The sequence below is a fragment of the Onychomys torridus genome, chromosome 23 (assembly GCF_903995425.1).
Source record: "Onychomys torridus chromosome 23, mOncTor1.1, whole genome shotgun sequence".
Lineage (NCBI taxonomy): Eukaryota > Metazoa > Chordata > Mammalia > Rodentia > Cricetidae > Onychomys > Onychomys torridus.
In genome coordinates this window covers 19185968-19208717 of record NC_050465.1, presented here as the reverse complement: position 1 = coordinate 19208717, position 22750 = coordinate 19185968, and the positions used below count along the sequence as shown (strand labels likewise).

Here is a 22750-nt window from a genome sequence, read left to right as displayed (position 1 = left end):
AAAATGATTTGTATGTGCATGTGCCTAATTATATGGATGTGCACTCTGTACATGCAGGAGCTCAAAGTCAGAAGAGGTGTTGGATCCTCTGGAACTGGAGTTACAGACAGTTTAGAAACATCATGTGCATGCTGGGAACTGAACTCCCTTGTTCTGCAAGAGCAATAAGTGTTCCTAACCACTACAGAGCCATCTCCAACCCTGCAACTCACTTTTACTAACAATTTATTTTTTCATTGAGATGTTTAGGTCCTTTACATTTAATGTAGGTATTGGTAGGTGTGATGGCTGTCTTAGTTAGGCTGTGAAGAGACACCATGACCATGGCAACTCTTCTAAAGAAAACATTTAATTGGGGTGGCTCACTTACAGTTTCAGAGATTTACTCCATTATCATCATGGTGGGGAGCATGTTAGCATGCAGGCAGAAGTTGTAGTGTAGAAGTTTCAGGCAACAGGAAGTCAATTAACTGTCACACTGAGGGAAGCTTGAGAAAAAGAGACTTCAAAGCCCGCCCCCACAATGACACACTTCCTCCAACAAGGCCACACCTCTTAATAGTGCCACTCCCTTTGGGGACTGTTTAATTTCAAACCACTACAGTGTCTATTCTTGGTTGTCACCTTGAGTATATCTGGAATGAACTACAGTCCAGAAATGGAGGGTACACCTATAAGAGATTTTCTGCTTGGTTTGAAGTGGGTGACTCCACTTCTAGTCTGGACCTTTGAGGTTGGAAGACACACCTCTGATCCGGATCTTAAGGTGAGAAGACACACCTTGATCCAGATCTTGAGGTGGGAAGACACACCTTTAATCTGGGCCACCTTCTCCTGGAAGCCTATATTAAGGACATGGAAGAAGGAAGGATTTGTTCTTCTCCTTGCCATGTCTTGCAAGCATATCCATTCCTTCACTGGCATTGGAGCTTACTTCCTCAGGATTACAGCATGTACTGAAGACCAGCTGAGACCTAGCTTTGTGGAACTTAGCAACTACCAGATTCTTTGTGTTCACAGCTAACCATGGTTGGATTAGTTGGACTGCAGCCTGTAAGTCATTCTAATCAATTCCCTTTATATACAAGTTCTCTGACTCTAGAGAACCCTAATACAGTAGGGTTAGGTTGAAATCTGTTAGCTTACAAATTGCTTCCTGTTTAGCTTACCTGCTCTTTACTTTGTCTGTCTGTCAGTTCTCTGGGGGCAAATGACCCTCCTGCCTCACTCCTTGGATAGCTGGGATCCTCTTCCTCTTTGTACATGAAGAGGCTATCTCCGGCTGGAAACCTTCACCACCACCCCTTCTCCCAGAAGTGTTGGAGTATTCATGAAGTAGACAAGTGTTTTATGTCAGAGCTAGCGTTCCACCCTTCTACTACCCAATTTTAGCTTAGCTTAACTTCATTAGTAGATCATCATTTATACCTGAGTTTTCTTCTAAAAAACATGCATTAAGTTTTGTTGTGGCTGGATATAAGATGTTACCTCTAGGCTCATGCCTTTGAATACTTGGTCTCTGGCTGGTGATTCTGTTTTGAGAGGTGGAACCTTTAAGTTGCTTCTTTTCAGGTGTATATTGGTCACAGCAATAAGAAAAGTAATAATAGCTGGGCGGTGATGGTACACGCTTTAGTTGGAGTTTTCCTGCCTGGCCCAGTCAGGACAAATCTCTCTTACCCGCCAGTCCCACAGTCGCTCACACCCAACCAAGAAAGCACACAGAAACTTACATTGCTTATAAACTGTATGGCTGTGGCAGGCTTCTTGTTATCTACTTTTTTTTATCTTAAATTAACCCATTTCTGCTAATCTATACTTTGCCACATGGCGTGTGGCTTACCAGTGTCTTTACATGTTGCTTCTCATGGCGGCGGCTGGCGGTGTTTCTCCCCAGCCTTCTACATCCCAGAATTCTCTTCTCTCTTGTCCCGCCTATACTTCCTGCCTGACCACTAGCCAATCAGAACTTTATTTACACAGAGTGATATCCACAGCACTTCCCCTTTTCTTTTTTTTTTAAAGGAAGGTTTTAACTTTTACATAGTACAATTACATATAACAAAACAATTATCAAGCAAGAATTACAGTTACAATATTAAAGAAGATATCCTATCTTATATTTGTGAGTCTAAGGTTTTATATCTAATGTATCTTTTATCATAACTGAGGAAATTATAACTATCTGGTCTTCAACCACATCAAAGACCTCAGAAGGATATAATATTACCTGAGAACCGGGAGAAGGATGTAAGCATTTTTCAGGAGTCTTGCAAGAGTAGACAGAGACAGCTGGCAGCCTGGACAGTCACCTAATGTTCCTTTGTAAAGTTGGGGCATCTGTCTTCAGCCCACAGGACTAGAGTCTCTTGGTCACTTCTCTCAGTGTCCTGTAGAATGTCTGGCCATTTCCTCTGTGAAGCAGGAACCTGAAGGACCATTTTGTCAAGCAAAGTTTATTGGTCACCTTTCTATGGGTCCTGCGTGTCCAGTCGATTAACAGTCCAGGCAAGAACAGTTTCTTGCCCAAATGGCTATTTTTGCCAAGGTGAAGATAAACTCCATATGAAGTGTCTTCAATGCCCATCCTCCTCTCTGAAGTAAATAGGTGCTGCCAGGAGCAGACATGTCTCACTGTCCAGAAAGTCTAAATTTTAAAAGTATTTTAAATGCCATATTCTGTAGGTCTTTGAAGTATTTGAAGATTACCTATCTATCTGAAATATCTCTATGTTTACCTAGAAGACTTAACTAACATGGCTATGAGTATGATTATCATAGATGACTAATTATTAATCTATTTTTAATTATCCATTACAATTTAAATGAGCTATACAAACATAATGCCTTAAACATGAGTAGAAATATGCACACAGTTTAACAAAATTAACTTTAAGTTTGTATCAATAGACTAAAATCTATACCAATGTAAAACATGTTAAACAAGTTGTTGCTCTTTAGAAGTAAGTTCCTTAATCTACCCTTTCATCCTATTGTATCTGTATCATATCCCCCTTTCTTCTTTAGAAAGAGATCTCATTTATAATCAACCTGCTTTAAAGAAAAATATTGGTTTTTCTCTGTCCCACACCAGAGAGCTCTTCTGATTTGGGACACAAGAATCTCTTAACCATTTCTTTTAGCAATATGTCTGGGTTTAGAGAAGGAGTGAGCCAATTCCATCTCCAAAGCCAGCTTGATAATTTGGGGAATGTGGGCGTAGTTTCTCTTACTACTTCCTGCTGGAAGGGGGCGCTGTATCTTATGGGGACACAAAGAAAATTTTAGGATTATAGAGTAGTCCATTAGGGTGAACCTCTGAGCCAGTTGCCTTGAAACCATTCTGTATGTCAGATCATCTGGGCCATGGTGACATCCTTTCAGGTGGTCTTGGCTGATCAAACCTGATATATCTTAATCTGGAACAAATCCACAGCCTCTGGCTTTCTGTGGAAACAAAAGCAGAGACTCCTTTCCAAAGCAACATATCCTTATATCCAAATTTCAAAGTCAAGGTACCTTTAAAATTTACATTTTTGTTTAACTCAACAGCTTTTATGATCAAATCTTTTTCTGTGGTTAAAAATCCCAAAGACAAGACAAACCAGATTCTCTGTGTAATATCCATCTTTGTAAGACTGAAACACCGCTGTGGCTGCTGGCTCCACCCACCTCAGCTTCCCAACATGGCGGTGGTACAGTTTGCCGCCAGCTGTGTGTCTGGAGCCATGTGTACCATCAACTATCAGAAGCAGTTCTATCAAAGCAGTGCATAGCCCAGAAACTTTTTTTCTTTTTTTAAACTAGCAAAGGCTAAATCTACCACTCAGCAGAGTAAAGTGTCACTTGTAGACTCCTCATTCCCACTGCACTACAGGTCAGACGCACACGCCAGGAACCCGCCATAGTAGCTCAAACCGGCAGGCTGCTGATAACTTAAGAAAGAGAACTAGGAAGCTGTTTTTAGCTCCGGTTTAGAATCTTTTTTTTCTCAGGTTTTAGGTGGAAACTCTTGACAACACGTTGGGTGCCATTTGTAGTTGGAGTTTTCCTGCCTGGCCCAGTCAGGACAAATCTCTCTTACCCTCCAGTCCCACAGTCGCTCACACCCAACCAAGAAAGCACACAGAAACTTACATTGTTTAGAAACTGTATGACCGTGGCAGGCTTCTTGTTATCTACTTTTTTTATCTTAAATTAACCCATTTCTGCTAATCTATACATTGCCACATGGCGTGTGGCTTACCAGTGTCTTTACATGTTGCTTCTCATGGCGGCGGCTGGCGGTGTTTCTCCCCAGCCTTCTACATCCCAGAATTCTCTTCTCTCTTGTCCCGCCTATACTTCCTGCCTGATCACTAGCCAATCAGAACTTTATTTACACAGAGCGATATCCACAGCAACACGCCTTTAATCCCAGCACTCTGGGAGGCAGAGGCAGACGCATCTCTGTGAGTTCAAGGCCAGACTGGGCTACAGAGTGAGTTCCAGGATATCCAGGATAGGCTCCAAAGCTACACAGAGAAACTCTGTCTCAAAAAATCTTGTCTCAAAAAAAAAAAAAAAAAAAAAAAACACCAAAGAAAAGTAATAATAGAATTTCTCTGTGATTTGTATTACAAGTCTCTAATCACAGACTGTATCCAAGCAATATATAACAGGTTATTTCTTCCTTTCCACTGTCATTTATGTTATTGTACATTTTATTTTAAATATGCTATAAATTTATAATTGCTTCTCACAGTTGTCCTTAGGACTTACTTCTGAGGACCCACTGTGGATACTGACACTCAGGGATATTAGTCCTTTATATAAAATGACATAATTTTCACATCTGTCCACATTCTTGCACATATTTGAGGTATTTATTACAATGCCGACGTTATGAGTAGTTGTTATCCTATATTGTTTGAACAATTAAATCAGAAAAGTCTATTAATGTTCAGTGTTGGTGCAGTTTTTTCCCTTGAGTATTTTCTATCTGAGCTACATAAGGTAATCACTAGGGAGTGTAGCTGTTTAAATTGGAGTCTGTAATAGTCACTATATGGGGTTGGAGCCGTAGCTACTCTTGGGGAGGTTTGCAGGGGTGCAATCATTCGCAGTATCACTAAGTTACCTTGTTTGTTTCAGAGTTTTTCTTCGAGTCACTTTTTTACTTTAAAAATAGAGTTTCCAACTTTGTAAAATTTCTTTAAGCATCTTTACAGTTTTTCATTTGTGGCCGTTGGCTGTTATATATTGAAATATTTCTTGTGTTGCTTCCAACTACAATGGTTATAGTAGTAGAGTACCTGTTTGTTTCTATAATTAGCTACAATGTTGTTTTCTAGTTTTTAATGAAATACAGGAATGATATCACCTGTCCTTTTTGATCCTGTATCTACCTGTTAGAAAACAGATGTACAGAGCAATTTTCAGTTGTATTATAAACAGACATATATGCTTATGGGTAGAGGATACATGAACTAACTGCATAGATAAGAAGAAAGGAATAAGCTGGTGTGATAAATCATGAAGTGCAAGCTTTGATATTACTCAGAATTTTTGACGTATTAATCTCTTGGAATATGTGCTTTGTCTTAGCAGCTGAAAATAAGAAGCTAACAGTGTGAACTACATTATAGTGTAGTTGATTCCAAGATGTATGAAACAAAAGTTAGAAACATTTGTTGTAAACTCATGTTGTCAGTTTTATTATTAATTTGTAGCTCTGGTGTGACCATTGGTGTAGAAATTTCCAAATTTTGTGTTCCTGAGGAATTACTTTTTATCTAGGTAATGCAGGTTATATAATCAAAAAGAATATTTTAAGTGCATTTTAGATGACTTTTGAGGCATATAATGATAAAATGTTGGCGAATATAAAACAAATCCTGCAATAGAATTGGAAGAATAGGGAAAAACTGACTTTAAATAAGAATCAAAATACCTCCCCCCCCCTTTTTTTTCTAGAGAAGACACTTAAGTTATTTTCATAAGGGCATGGACCCAAGCCGTCAATTAAAATGTGTCAGCTCAGCTGATTTTACCCTTTCTCTGCTAAAATGGCATGTAAATTAATTCTAAAAGTAAGTGCTCTTGCTTTGGTAGTTGAGTATGTACCTATTAGGTGATAGTGGATTGTGGGTACCAAGCAACAGTTCTGAAATTGCCAAAAAGCAAAAGACCAGTGTATTTAATATACTCCCATCCTCACATCTGTTCTCATTCAAAATAAAAAAAAAAATGTATTTTCATGAGATAGTGTATAGAAAACTTTGTCCTAATAATTGAAAATATGAGAAAATTAAGTATCTAAGCATTTTTTACATTATTTATATGTCATATATTGAAGGATAACTAGTAATATGTTACCCTTAGTAAACTTAGCAACTTAGATATGTATTGCCTCACAATTTCTGTGGGCCAGAAATTTAATAGCAGCCTGGCTGTTGCTAGACTTTTCCTGCCTGGCCCATGGTCAGGACAAATCTTTCTCACCTGCCAGTCCCACAGCAGCTTAGATCTAACCAAGTAAACACACAGAGACTTATATTGCTTACAAACTGTATGGCTGCAGCAGGCTTCTTGTTATCTAGTTCTTACATCTTAAATTAACCCATTTCTATTAGTCTATAAGTTGCCTGGCTTGTGGCTTACCAGTACCTTACATCTCGCTTGTCATGACGGTAGCTGGCAGTGTCTCTCTGCCTCAGCCTTCCACTTCCCAGAATTCTCTTTTCTGCTTGTCCCGCCTGTACTTTTTGCCTGGCTACTGGCCAATCAGTGTTTTATTTATTAACCAATCAAAACAACACATTTGACATACAGAACATCCCACAGCACCTTGCTCTGTGTGTGTGTGTGTGTGTGTGTGTGTGTGTGTGTGTGTGTGTGTGTGTTTTCCCCTTCACGGCTTCTCCTGAAGTTATAGTCACAGAAAGCAATCATATGAGGGCTTGACTAGAATCTGTTTCATGTGAAAGAAGACCTCAGCGATTTTTGGCAGGAAGAAGATGATTAGTATTTCACCATGAGCCTCTTTGCATTGGGCTAGCTGTGTGATCTCCTAATGGGGCACCTGCTTTTCCCAGAGTGAGCTGAGGGAGCACAAGGAGAAACTATAGTTCCTCTTTCCTGATCTTGTATATCACACAGTCACAGTTACCACTTCTTTAGAGACAAGTCACAAGACGGGGCTCTACTATTGAAAGCAGTTATTTGTTTAAGCCTCAGGGTTTGACCCAGTGTATACCCCAGCTCCTAGCCTTCTTTCTGCTACAATATTTCCATCAGTGAAAGGAGCTCATTTATTCAGCTACTGTTTAAGTATTAATATATTATTTTTATTATCAGAGTTCTCTAGAGGAAAAGAACTTCAAGAGTGAAATATGTGTGTGTGTGTGTGTGTGTGTGTGTGTGTGTGTGTGTGTGTGTGTGAATATATATGAATGAATACACACACATGTATATGATTAATGGCTTACAGTCTGTGGTCCATCTAGTCCATTAATAGATGTCTACTAATATAAGGTCCAAGAATCCAGTAGTTGTTCAGTCCACAAGGCTGGATGTCTCAGCTATACACCAGAATTCCAAAGAAGTAGGCTCTAATGCCAGTGAAGGAATGGACTTGCCACCAAGAGCAAGAACAAGCAGGCAAAGAGAGCAAGCTTCCTTTTTTTCATGTCCTTTGTATAGGCTGCCAGAAGAAGGCATGACCCAGAATTTGAGGTGGATTTTTTTCCACCTCAAAAGGTCCATATTTGATGTGGGTCTTGCCACTTCAAATGATTTAAGAAAAAAATAAAAATAAAATCTCTCACAGCTGTACCCAACCACTTAGGTTTTAGTTAATTCCTGATATAGTCAAGTTGATAAATAAAAGTAGTCCCTTAGATAATGTAACAGACAGTGTTTTCAAATAAAATAAAAGTAGGCCATTGTAAGTTCAGTAGTTTACTGTAGGCATTTTTGTCCCATGCCCATACTTGTCTTTCTGTTTTCTGTTTGTTTTTTGTTTTGTTTTGTTTTTTAAGTTTGTATAGCTTCTCTGGAGCTAGTGTCATAACATCTTAGATAAAGTGATGGTATCTGAGCTACTAATGGAAAGATTTCAAATTAATGCTTCCCTGACCCTCTTTATAGCAACACACACTTTTAATTAGAACCGCATATAAAAATCTCAAAGCATTTGGAATGAATAGTTACCACAAATAGAACACAGTCATACTAATTCCGGAGGAAAATATTTGGAAAAAAAATCAGAGACTAAATACTCCTTGTTTTCTTTAGGAACAAACCCAGAACTGCTAAATGAAGCATTTCATCTTGACCCAGAACTATAATCTTTGTGTGTCCCTTCTCCCTGTTCCAGGTTTCATACTCCAGAGGGGTGTGGAAATCGATAACACTGTCATAGATAGTTGATTATTGTGGTATCAGATAAAATAGAGAAAATAGGTATATGCAGAGACATTACAGTCTGTCTAACACAAGAACCATCATTGAAAGTAATAAAAGGGAAATGAGAGAATAAAGGCAATTGTAAATTATTACAGAGTAAAGGAAAGCTAGGAAAGTGATTTAAATCTCGTAGTCCATAGAATGAAAATATGGAAGAAACTTTTAAAAGATTAGAACAAAAGGTTAGTCCGTGTTGGTGAAATAAAGATAATAGGAAAGAAAAAAGACATCTTTGTGACACTGATAGAAGTCTCGTAGTTAAAATAGTCCAGCTAGTATGAAGGAGAAAACTTTAATAGCCTGCCATTAAAAGTACATCCTTACCGGATATCGTAAGAAATTATAGGATATCATCAGCTTATTAAGATAAGATCCCAAATAGTGCACAGATTAAAATGTAGTTTTCCTACTGAAGCCATAGTAAATTGCTTTGATAGTCCCTAACAGGAATAAGTATATTAGGAAACAGTACCTTCAGGGTTTACAAAAATGAATTTTGGTTTTAACTATACTAAATTGTAATAGACTAATGTGAATATTTTAAAACATGCAAAAAATCTAAGTTTGCCTTCTCCATAAATTCTCTGAAATAGTTATTTGAGGATCTTTTATTAAAGGGAAAGTGAGGGGACAGGGAGGGAATATGATTCAAACCAGGGATCTCAGTTCAGTATGCAGTCAGAAGATACCACAGCAGTAACTGGTAATGGGCCTGGAAAATAAGTGCCTTTGGGTCAAGATGGTGAGAGCCTTTGTGAGTAGTTTTTATTTGTTTGTTTGTTTGTTTAAGACAGTGTCTGACTATGTAGTTCTTGCTGGCCTTGGTATTGGAAATGTAGACCAGTCTGGTCTCAAACTCACAATGATCTGCCTGAGATTAAAAGTGTGCACTACCACATCCACCTTCGAATGTTTAAGAGGTTTTCACAATAATTGCTGTTCTGTAGGATGAATTGCTAAATGTCTTATTAATTAAAAAAACAAAACAAAACCCAGAGCCAGATACTGGGGTGAAAACCGAGAGACCAGAGAAATAGGACAACCACAGCCAACCTCACCTCACCTCACCGACACCTCAGTCTCCAAAGAGACCTACTTCCTATATACCCACACCTATATGCCTTTCTGCTCTGCCATCTCACTTCCTCTCCCCACCCAACTATATCTCTTCCTGTCTGTCTGTACAGACCTCCACACCTCTATGGTTGGTGCTAGGATTAAAGGTGTGTGTCACCATGCCTGCCTCTGTTCCCAGTGTGGCCTTGAAATCACAGATCTCTGCCTCCTGAATGATAGGATTAAAGTGTGCTACCACTGCCTGACATCTGTGTTTAATATAATGGATGGCTTTTTCCTCTAATCTCCAGATAAGCTTTATTAGGGTGCACAGTGTATTGGAGGACACTATATATTACCACACTGTTCTGTTTCTAACTCCTTTCCTCTCATGCACATTCCTGTCACACCTTTGACGACACCGTTATACTAATGGTGCTTTAACAACATCTCCAGTGTTTCTTACCACCTTCTAGTTAGGTTTAGGCCCATCATACTTTACTTTGGGCATGTGTTTGCCACTCTAAAAGGGATGCGACCTAGGAGAATGGAGCCAGTAAATGAGGCGGACTAAAATAGGCAGCTCTGTTCAGAGCATCGGACTGTTGACACTCTAAGGGTTAAGAGGGGTCACATGAGTAAAGCACAGTCACATGGGTCAGCTGCACATGGAGGGCAAGCTGCAGACGGCAAAACCATGTTTCCCTTCGAGGCCTATAAACAATTAACAGTAGCCAGTTGTAATGAATAATCTGAAGTAAATTCATTTCTATGTGCTACACCTGGGAGGGGCAGGAAAGCACACTCCAAGAACAATTCCTTGTTTTTGAAAAAACGGAGGTCACAAGACTTGTGGCTTAGTCCCTTGGAGTTTTCTCATAAGCACTCAGATCTCCTCACATGCCTCCATTCTTGGACCATGTTCCTTCATCTCCCCCCTTTTTAAATTCAGAATATCCAGAGTGGTTTTGATTTGAGATGTTTTAGATAAATATAATTGTCATTTAATGCATCAGTGTCCTATAAGGAAGCAACATTAGAATAGTGAAAGCTTTGTGTGTGATATTTTGCCACTAAGAACAGGGATCTGAACTGTCCAGTACTGTTGTTTACATTATCACGTTGATCAGGAAAATCTAGAAAATAGCTTGAAAAGAGACTCACATGATTAGTAGTTCTGATCTCTTGTAGTACATAAACCCATATTTGCCCTTTAGTAGGAATACACCCTTTAATAACTCTTGGCTCTCTTCTTTAATCTAGGATAAAGGTCTATGGCATGTATTTATTCCTTATTTTTATTCTGTACTGTAGTTTTAGGTCAGCAGGTACCATTCATTTTATACATTGTTATATTCTCAGCTCTGAAAATAGTGCTTGGAACATGTTAGACTATAGCCTGTCCTAAGAAGACTGCATAAAGTATTTGTGATGTGAACTTAAATCTGTGATGATTCTTAGAGATTGCCATGTACTGCACAATTATCTGTGAAGTCAGGTTATTTCAGACTTTCTTAAGAAAGCAATGTTAATGAGAATCTGTGTTTTTTGACAGCATGGTAAAATTATGATTTTTATACACTCCTTTGATTTGATCCAAATACATTGGAAGATGGCATGTTCCTCATATTTGTTATTTTTATAAATGAGTATAGATATGTGCTCTCTGATGTATGCCACTGTTTAAGTAACAGTATTCGGGCATAAAAACTCATTTGCAAAGTGCTAATAAGTTTGTGTTAATGATAGAAAATTATGGTAGTTTGTATGCTCAAATATTTAAGTGTTTAAATAAGAGAAAAATAAGCTTTTGCTAAACTTAGAAAAAGATCTTCAACATCTATAATAGTAGGTGTATTCATTTCAAATTGAGAAATTGGGTTTTTTTGTTGTTAAATGAGGTGTCTTTTCTGGTTTAGACTAGGTTCTGGGGTTAAATTATAGGATCATAATTGATAAGGACATCGTTATTTGTATACTGTAGCATGAATCTTAAAAGATCTTATTAATAAAAACAAACCTGGGAGCCAGGTATTGGGGTGAACACTGAAAGATCAGAGAGACAGAACCAGCCACAGCTAACCTCCCTCGCCAATTTCTCAGCTGACCTTATTTCCTCAAACTGGAAGCCTCTGAGTCCTCATTCAGAATGAATCTCAGCTGAACTACTGCTCAAAGCCTAAAAGCTTAACCAGGCTCTAGTTCCTGGTTCTTAAGCCTTACATACCTTTCTGCTTCCTGCCATCACTTCCTAGGATTAAAGGTGTGTGTCACCATGACTGGCTGTTTCCAGTGTGACTTTGAACTCACAGAGATCCAGATGGATCTCTGCCTTTGGAATGCTAGGATTAAAGGTGTGTGTGCCACCATTTTCTGACCTCTATATCTAGTGGCTGTTTTGTTCTCTGACCCCAGATAAGTTTACTAGGGTGCACAGTATATTGGGGAACACAGTATCACCACAGTATACTTTATATATTTTAATTTTCCATTAAACATTTTTAAGGTAAGGATTGTATTTTTAAGCTTAACAAGAATTTTGCTAATGAAACCTAAATGAATCTATGGAAAAGCCAAGATACTACCATGGTGTGGTAGACACCACCATAGTTAGGTCACTATTTTATCACTGTTGCTGTGATAAACAATGACCGTAAGCACTGTGGGGAAGGAAAGGGTTTATTTGGCTTACGGGTTACAGCCCATTGTTGAGTGAAAACAAGGCAGGAACTCCAGGCAGGAACTATGTTGGAAACTATGGAGGAATGCTACTTTCTGGTATGCTTTCCACAGCTTGCTCAGTTTGCAATCCAGGACCACCTGCCCGAAGGTGGCTGTGCTCTCCAACACCAATCACTAATCAAAGAAATTCTCCTCGATGTGCCCATAGGCCAATCTATTGTAGACAGTTCCTTAATTGAGGCTCCTTTTTCTCAGATATCTAGGTTTGTGTCTAATTACACAAAAACTAACCACCAGTGTCACATTTTCCAGTCAGTTCTTCAACAATGTATTTGATTATTTACTTACAAATTAGTTCTGTATATGAATGATTGTTTGGGGTGGTTTTGCCTGTTTGTTGTTATTTTTGTCAGATTAAGTTATATTTCTCAAGTGAATAAAAGGCCAACAATCTTCACTGGTATTATCAATTTTGCCATTTTTTCATTTTATTTTCTTCACTGCATTGTTTCTTTGTAGGAACCATTTGCAGCTTATTTACTGTACAAGTAAAAACCAAATCCCATCTGTAATTCTACTGAACCGGGAGCATAGCCGCTGCCCTCTATGTCACAGTACACTGAAAAAGAGCCATCAGGTAAGGAATAGTGGTGTTTCTCTACATTGAGTATTTCCTTTCTATTTCCTGGGTTCTTGAAAAAGCGTATATGAAGCCAGACATAGTGGCTCACACTTTGAATTCCAGCACTTGCGAGGCACAGTCAGGTAAATCTTTGTGAGTTCAAGGCCAGCCAGGGTACATAGAGAAATCTTGTTTCAGAAACAAAACAAAACACAGACAAATGAAGAATATTATATATGATGTGTTATATCCCTCTGATAGGTGATCTTATATCTTTACTCATCTTAAGTCATCTATAGCTATTTAATATTTGTCAGGATTAATTTCTTTTTAAAATACTTTTATTTTATGTGTGTATGAATGTTTTGTCTGCATGTAAATCTATTTGCCACATGTGTGCCTGGTGCCTGTGGAGGTCAGAAGAGGGCATCGGATCCCCTGGAACTCGAGTTACAGGTGGTTGTGAGCAGCCATGTGGGTGCTGGGAGCTGAGCTTAGGTCCTCTGCAAGAGTAGTCAGTGCCCTTAACCACTGAACCATCTCTCCAGCCCCTGATTTTCTAACTTAATATAAAACACCCCTCATTCTAGCATATGTTCCATTTTAGAGGCTGTTCTTTTGGAGGAGTGGCTAAAGATGTTGATTCTTACATTATTGAGACAAGTGATAAAATACTTCTTCCTTTTTTGTAATAAGATGTCATTGTGTAGCTTAGGCTGTGCTTCAGTTGACCATGTCCTTGCCTTAGTTCTGGGGTTACAGGAATACATTTAAAAAATTTCAAATAGATAGTGGTTAACATCTCAAGGTTGTTGAAGGGATTAAGAAATAGTATACCATTTGATAGCATTTGAGAAATACAAGTTTGTCATTTGTACTTTGAAATGATTGTTTTACTTTATTGCAAAACAAACATAGAAAACTTTCATTTATTGATTATACTATGTACTATGAGGAAATACCCTATTCTTACAGGGATTATATAATAATTGACTAAACAAATTTAGCATATTTGCATATAATACTGTACTGTTTAGTAAAAGGTGAATTAATATTCAAGTTGTTTTAAATGCTGGTGGCTTTTCTTAGCTTAATTTATACTAGCCATGTGTAATTTAGAAGATGGAATAGTATGTGTTTGATATCTCCTGTGATTATTTCCTTTGAGAGAATTTTATCTGACCCTAGGCTTCAGGGCATAATTATTTAGTTGTGTCTTGTTTACAAGACACCTGTTCCATGGTATATAGTTTAGTAAATAAGAGCATATTTGTTGAAGCACTTTCCCCTCAACTTGTTGCCACAGTGAAGGTCATTGCTGACCTTCTTTAATTTAATTTATATTTTCAGTAATGGATCAAGAATCCAACAAAGCTGCTTGGCCTAAACCAGCAGGAGGATACCAGACTATTACAGGGAGGAGGTACGGAAGAAGACATGCTTATGTCAGTTTTAAGCCATGTATGACCAGGCATGAAAGAAGCTTAGGTCGGGCTGGTGATGACTATGAAGTATTGGAACTAGATGATGTTCCAAAGGAAAATTCCTCAGGTATGTAACATGGAGTCAATTAAAGGCTATTATCTTAAAATTCATTTTTTTATGATAAATATAGTTCATTTTCTATTTGGAAATTTTTATTGAATGTAATAGCAATACCATATACATTAAATAGAGAAGATTCAATATGGCCAGTCACTAAGATAACTAATTGTTATGGTAATGATCACACAGTCACATCCATCAGCCAACTCCATTTTTAAATCTCATCTATATTTGCCTTTACAGCAGAAGTGACTGGATATTACTTCTCCACTCACAAGCTTTGCTGTTCTTACAAGACCTAGGGGAGTTTAGGGTTTTGTTCTTAGTGCTTTACTTGGGAAGATAGACCATGCCGAGTCTTTAAGGTGAACTGAGAATGTTTTTCCCTGCATACTATTTTTAAGTAACTTTTAACTTCCTCTAAATAATTTAGCTTAGCTTATTTAGTTTTCATTATTTTGTAAAATATCTGGTAATAGTTGTTCAGTTAAACCTTCTTAATTATTCAGTGGTTTGAAATGTTATATACAGATTTCTTGTACCATAGTTACATAGTTATGTTTATAAAACTTTTTTAAAACTAGAAGATTTTACATATTTATGTATATATCTGTATATATATAATGTATATATATGTGTGTATATATGTGTGTAATATATATATAGTTTCATTTTTCTGGTTCTAAGTAAACTGGATAATTCTAAAATATTTTTATTGTCATTTGTATATCAGATTCTGAATTGCTAGCTAAGTCATTCCAATAAAGAACCTTTTCTGTTATAAGATTATATTTCATTTATTTTATGATTTATGCATTTGGTTATAACAAATCTCAGTATCTTTGTGAAATTAATAATAATAAAAGATAAAGTTTTAAATAATTATAGATTTGGCTTCAAGTGTCAGAATTCTAACAAAGTATGGCAAATTGAATCAGTATACTCACTTTTTTTTTTTTTCAGTTGTATCTCTAATACCTAAATTATAAATGTATGAACAATATATTTTGGGCACAGAAACCTGATGCATGTCTAGAACCTTAGATGTAATTTTTTAATTAACACTAAATATAATTAAAATCTCATTTCTCATAGATTTATTATGTGGGGATAAAATCTCATCTGTCAAGGTTTTTTTGAAAATTTTTAGAATTGTATAATTAAGAGATAGAATTGGAGAGTAGTTGGAGGTTAGATTATTCTGACTGCGTTTGTTTCTCATTATGTAGCTTTCTATTAGCTTCTCTTTTTTTGTCAGAGAACAGATTTTGATATTGGAACTTAGGTTTAAAGAAAAAAATCTGTAAAAGAAGCACAAAGAGAGAGTAATGAGAGGCTGTCCAGGGGGCAGAACTGAGTTCACAGTGTAACCAGTCTGACTGTAGTTAAGTTAGGAAATACAGAAGCACTTGGCATATTGTCAAATAGAGAATGATTTCTCGTGGAATTGATATTATTATAAAATTGTATCTAAATTAATCCCTCCAAAATGGTTTCTTCTGCTCTTTTTATGAAGGTTCCAATTCACTGGATCAAGTCCAACCTTCTTTACTCAATGAACCTACATTTGAAAAAAGTGAAACAGAGATTCCCACTTGTGGTCCAGCACTGAATCAAACCACTGAGAGCAGCCCATCTATTGCCACAGTATGTCCTAGTGAGGAAGTCAGGGAGACTTTAGAAAGCAATGCGGGTCATCATAATCACGCTGAGGCCGAGTATTATTCTCCAGCAGTCCGTAAGGTCTCAAGTGTCCAGAATGGAATTGTGTTGGTTCATACTGACTTGAATGATCCAGACAGCAAACCTGATGAGAAGAAGGACTCTCTTCAGCTCTCTGCAGAAGCTGTGGAAGGTGGTAGATGTCAGGAAGTATTAGGCGATACAGTATTTGAGCTGGAAAATGGAGAGGCAGAGGTGTATGCTGATCTTTCACCATCAGTTCCCTCTCTCAACTGTGAAGTAAGTGAGGAGTTTGAAGAGCTAGATCCAGCACCTTTCCAGAAGAGTTCTAATGGTGATGCTACGTTTGTCCATCAGAATGGGCAGGAATTTCAGAGGTCTTCTGAAGATGACATTGTTAGAAAGAGGCAACAAGATAATACTGATGAGGGAAGACAGACAGAAAATTCAACTGAAGATGTAGACTGTGTCCCAGGGCATATTTGTAGTGAACAAAATACTAGTGGTAGAGCCAACCACCATGGAAGTTCTCCTGAGCAGGTAGTAAGGCCCAAAGTTAGAAAAGTGATAAGTTCAAGCCAGGTGGACCAAGAAATTGGTTTTAATAGGCATGAGGCTAAACAAAGAAGTGTTCAGAGATGGAGAGAGGCTTTAGAAGTTGAGGAATGTAGTTCAGACGACCCTATAATGAAGTATGACGACCCTGATGGAGAACAAGATTGTATGTTCTTGACTCCACCTTTCACAAGAGTTGCACGAAGGGAAACAGAACATAATCGTGCAACGTCAGAAAATGGAGCCACAGCTTCAGGAAGGCAAGAAGCTCGGGATAATTCCTTTTGGAATGGCTGTGGAGATTATTACCAACTCTATGACAAAGATGAAGATAGGTAAGCTTCATGCAGTATTTGGTTGATGTGTGTATTGAACCAGGTTCTTTTCTTTTTAAAAATAGTATATATTCATAGAAAGTATAAAGGTCTCACACATGTACGTCTTGTGCTTTGCCTGATTGCCGTGTTTTAGCCTGCCTTTCCAGCGTGCTGGTTACCTTTCTCTTTCAGATATAGTTCCACTTTCATGTCCAGATTCTGCACAAGAGGAAGCATGCAATGGTTGTCTTCTGGGTCTGACTTGCTTTGTTTTACATGATAATCCCCTGTTCCATCCAGTTTGCTAAAATACCATAGCTCCTTATGAATGAACAAAACTACATTGTTATGTACATCACATTTCTTTATCCATCCGTATGTTGATGGACATCTCAATTTGGGTATTGTGAATAAGGTTGTGATAGAGCCAGTAGGATGGCTCAGTGGGGAAAGGTGCTTACTGCCGAGCTGAGCCTGGTGACCTGAGTTCAATCCCTGTGTTTCACAAGATGGAAGGAGAGAATTGATTCCCAGTAGTTGGTCTCTGACCTCCACACATACACTGTGGCACACTTACATCTGCATACTTATACATGCACATATAAAATAAATGAGATTTTAAAATTTAAATAAAACAGTGCTAAAATAAACAAATGTGCAGGTTGTCTGTGATATGCTGACTTAGATTCCTTTGTATATTTATACCCAGGGTGGTATAGTTTGGTCATATTGTAGTTCTAGTTTCAGTCTCTTGAGGAATCTCCATACAGATTTCCATAGTGGCCATACAAATCCCATTAGCAGTTAGATGGATTCCTCCTTGGTGCATGCTCCCTGGTGTCAGCTGTTTGTTTTCTTGCTTACAGCCATTCTGGCTGCAGTAAAATAGACTCGCAGTGAAGTTTGTGTTTCCCTGGTAGCTGAGGATGCTGAACCTTTCTAAGTATTTTTTGGCCATTTGTACTTTTGAAAATTGTCTGATCAATTCATTGGTCATTTGTTGATTGTATTAGCATTACTGTTTCCGCGTGCTTGCTTTTCTACATTAATCCTCTGTTGGATGTATAGCTGGGAAAGATTTTTTTTTTTTCTCATTTTGTAGGCTCTTAACTCTGTCAGGTGCTTTGTTATAAGAAACTTTATAATGTTAAGCAGTTCTACTCATTAGAAAGTCCTTGCCTAGTCCTACACCTTAAAGTGGTTCTCTTCTGTGTTTGTAGAGGATGAGGGATAGGAATCACCTTTGACCATTCTCCAGGTGGAGACTCGGTTTCTCCAGCACTATTACAGAGACTGCCTTTTCTACAGTGTGTGCTTTGGACTTCTTTGTCAAAGTCAGGGGCCAAAGCTGACGGGTGTGTTTCTGGGTTCTCTGTTTTATTCTATTGGTCTGCATGTCTGTTAACAAAGTGCTCTATAGCTAAGAAGAGGTTCAATGGGCTGTCTTTGGTGTTAGAAATTAGACATCTTGATGATCAGATATTCTGAGTACGAACCATACATGCAAACTACAGAGTATTTTGTTTTCTTTGAGGCGTTTTAATAACTTATCGGCATTAGACTTTTAGAGACATAATGATTATTACAAGGAATATAGATGCTGATTATTTTAATTGACAGTATTTCAGTGAATTACATGCAAAGTATAAATTTATTGTGTTTTTTTGTTTTTTTTTTTTAGTCCGTGTTAAGGCGGTCTGTTTAAAGAGTGATTAAGGTCACTTGATTGGCAATACTGCATTACCTTTGTTAATAGTTAATGTCACTCATTTCTTTCTTTATTGGGTCCTTGTTCTCTCTTCCTATCTACCAAGCTACTTCTTACCTATTTAAAAATTAATTTCTGAGTATGGTGCTATAGAACTGTAATTCCATCTTTTATGAGGTTGAGCTACAAAGATCATGAATTCAAGGCTAGCCTGGCCTACATAGGGAGACCATATTTTAAGCAAAAAATCTCATTATCAGTTCTATAAGGTAGCTACTATTTTTCCTGTGTTCATAGGTCAGGAAACAGAGGTATAGAGAATTAACTAACTGGTATGTCATAAAGTATGTAAGTATTTATTATAGCTAGAATTTGATGCCCTGAACTCCACAAGAGGCTATATTCTCTATGTTGTACTGTTATTGTCAAGACTTTCTAATTCCTTTTCAAACATAGATTTCTTACCCCGTCCCCAAACCATAAAACAGCAAGGGGGAGGGGTTTGTATAGCTGCTTCATTTTTATTGCCAGAGTCCAGATTTTTATAAATCTTTTTAAGCTAGTTGCAGCCCCAACAGTACTCGGTTATACACATATTTCATAAACTATTAAAACATTATTTTAAATAGAAAGTAGTATAAAGAGAATTTACTAATTTGGACTTACTGTTTCTTGCTTTGTTTCATTTTTTAAATCAAGAGAAAAGTCATTTTTTATGTGACTTTCAGAGTTCAATACATAATTGTTAACAAAAAATCAGATACCGAAGGAGGCGAGAAAACTTGGAGGAAAGGAATAATGGGGAAAACAACAACTTCGATTTAGAAAATGCCATATCGCTGAAAAATATGTGTGGAAATTGATTAAGAAAATGGAAACTGTACCAACTCAGTGTCAACTTCTAACTTGGAACTAATCCGGAGATAATTCCTCGTGTGCTTTATGTAGACCTTCATTAAGCCTTCCTAGATTCTTTCTGCTATGCTGTATTTGACAGTGATTTCATATAGAAAGGCAGGTTTAATTATGATGATGGCTATGTATTTAATAGCAGAAACATTAAATGTTTGATCAGATGACATTGTTATAAATATAAGTAGCTATTATATAGATTGACATGTACTACAAAAATAACTGGGATAAGTTCCTGGTCTCTAAGAGTTAGGAATTGCTAGAAGACATACAGCATACAGAGCTGTAATAAGTGAATCCATACTGCTTTGACTAAGCTCTAGATTTCCTAGGTGAGTAGAAGATCATCAAGATTCAGACTGATTTGTAAGACCTACTGTGGTTTAAATTGAGAGTAAAGTTAAGGTATTTTTCAGTTTATACATGTCAGTTGGAATCCATTGTCTTTTATTCAAAATCCACAAAGTTTCAAAATCATAAATTAGCCACAAACCTCAATTTGAAACTAACTTTGATAGATACTCTGGATCAAAACTAAAATGAGATACTTTTTAAGCAATCTTATTTTGCTCCAGAAATATTGATGTGTTTAATAACTATTTGCTGGTCTGGATTCTATTGAGTGATGTTAGCCATTGCAAATGAGCTTGGGAGAAAAAAATTCTAAAATATTCAGCTCCAAGATTTTTGGATTTGATTGAGTCTCTGTCTACTTGTAGATTACTATTAAAAAGAAATAAATTTGCCATTGTAAGGATGTTACTGTGTTTTCCTAGTTACACATTTCTTGAAGAAAATTATTTAACTTGTCTGTATCTTTACTATTGTGGACCCACTAAAGCAAAACGAAATAAAGGCACTTAAGTTTGACTTGCTTTTCAAATGAAACTGTTAAAAATCTCTTTTTTAAATCATCCCTAAAACAAGTTGTTTTCATGGGCCCTGCTTTTTAAAAGTTGGTACTGTTTTCCCCCCTAGTTGTAGAAAGTGTTTTTGTCTAGGGGAATTTTGACTGGTCATGTTTTCATGGTGTATTGAGAAGTGATGTCAGTATTATGAACAAAGGTAGAGTATTGTAAATACGATGGACAGCAGGAGAAACATTTGGTGTTAACAAAACCTTTCCTTCCAACTCTGCTGCAGAGTATTGACTGGTAGGACTTGTAGTTGGGTGTGCCAGAATGATGGATTTCAAACACCCTGAAATGCAAGAATATAGGTTTATGTTGTTTAGTTAAGGATCACAGAAGGTGAGCATGGAGGCACACATCTGTAATCCCAGTAGTTCGGAAGTAGAGGTAGGAGATTAGGAGTTCACGATATTCTCTGGCTATGTAGTAAGTTCAAGGCCAGTCTGGCCTGCATGAGATCCTGTCTTTAAAAAAAACTGCAGAATAAATTCTGAGGGATAATGAGTCTACTTTCGACTCCAGTTGTATTCTGTAAGATTTAAAATGTATTGTAGGATTGAATTAATTCAATCTATTTCCTGCTCTTCCTATCTGACTCTGCTAAGTATTTGTCTTTTAATCTGGTACCAGCCTAATGCCAAAATGGAGTAGCCACGGACTGTAGTTTAATTTGACCCCCACTCATCTACATGTTCACTCTGTAAAGCTCTAACAGTAGTGCACTAGAGGAAAGGGGAAGCAGGGACTACTTTCCGAAAGTATCTGAGACAGAAAGTATACAGAACTTTATTTTAGATGAGTTAACTCTCTCCTTGTAAAACTTACCAGTGATATACTTGAAGATATTTTTGTTGTGTTTGTATTACAAAGGTAACACAGAACATTTAGCAAGAATACAACTAAAATTCATTTGTACACTATTAGATATTTTAATTTGGCTACTTTAAAATAATAGGTGGCTCACCAGGTAAGAACATTTGTTGCTCTTGCAGAGAACCCAGGCTTAGTTCCCAGCAACCACATAATGGCTCACAACCTTCTGTAACTCCCAATTCTAGGGGATCTGACACCCTCTTCTGACCTCTGTAGGCACCAGGCATGCATTCGTATAGATAGACACCAGGTAAAAGCTAAATACACATAAAATAAATAAATCTAAAAACTTTTAGTAATGATTATACATTTCTTTATAAGTAAAAATGATTTGAATAATGTGTGTTCACTATCTTGAAAAAGTCGTAAGTGATGGCTTAATCATATCAGAACAGTGCAGTCAATAGGATAAACATTTGTGCTTGTAGCATTGTTCTGAGCTGTTTTACAGAAAATAGGTGCTACATTATTGAATTAGAACTGCAAAGGAAATTGTAACAGACCTGGGATCAGACCAAAAGACTAAGGTTAACACTTCCTCTTTTGAAATATACCCTGAGAACTGTAGTAACTGAGGACCAGAGTGTTAAGCTAGATAGAGGAAGAGGGAAGGGGAAGGAGAGAGAGAGCTAGCTTGCTTTCTGTAATACTAGCACATTTTTAACCTTGGGCCTAACTGTGTTGAAGAGAGACATGCCCGTCTACTGACTATTTCTTATAGCACTTGAGGCTTCTTTGAGAGATTTTCCTGTCACTAGGACTTAATCTTGCTTAAAAGATTAAAACAAAACAAAAAACACCTTAACATAGAGGGAAAGTTTTCAAGACAAATAATTTTGAGTCAGGCCTGGAGTCCCAGCTACACAAGAGGCCAAAGCAAGGATTGAAAAAGTTGCAGGCCTGCCTGGGACAGAGTGAGTTCAAGGCCAAACTGGCTTCTTAGCAGGACCGTACCTCAACATACAAAATAGGAATGGGTTGGAGCTACAGTACAGCTGGAGAGGCTTGCTTTGTATGTGTGAGGCAGGCCTTAGGTTTAATTCCTATAACCACATAGTACAAACCAAAAAACCTGTGTTAATGTTGATATTGTTGGGAGAATAAAATGCAGATTAGCTTTTGAGTTTAGTTTGACATGTTAAAAGGTACTAGACTCTGTTATGGGTGTTATATAAATACATAATAATGCTCCCCATTCCCATGGTGACCAGCAGCCTTACAGAGAAATGACCAGAATACACAATTTCATTGCTGCTATAAGGCTGAGATTGCCTCTTTCCTCTTCTTTATAATGTGTCTGAGTAGCAAACAGAAAGAGCTTCTCAGACATGCAGGTACCACAGCTAAGAAAACATTAAACATCCACAAACAGCCAAAACAAAGTCCTTCAATCACATGCTTAAACATTTTTACAGACTTTGTCTGTCTTGTTTTCAAA

At 37.4% G+C, this 22750-nt stretch overlaps 1 protein-coding gene across 2 annotated transcripts in view; it reads left to right on the top strand.

The window, feature by feature from the left end:
• Pja2 (praja ring finger ubiquitin ligase 2) overlaps positions 1-22750 on the top strand; it is a 51683-nt gene that overhangs the window by 6080 nt on the left and 22853 nt on the right. For both annotated transcript variants that reach the window (XM_036172888.1, XM_036172887.1), the window contains exons 2-4: positions 12706-12823; positions 14159-14359; positions 15870-16926. In XM_036172888.1, coding sequence (XP_036028781.1) covers positions 12793-12823; positions 14159-14359; positions 15870-16926 — 1289 coding nt within the window. In that variant the 5' untranslated portion in view covers positions 12706-12792. The remainder of the gene's footprint in view (positions 1-12705; positions 12824-14158; positions 14360-15869; positions 16927-22750) is intronic.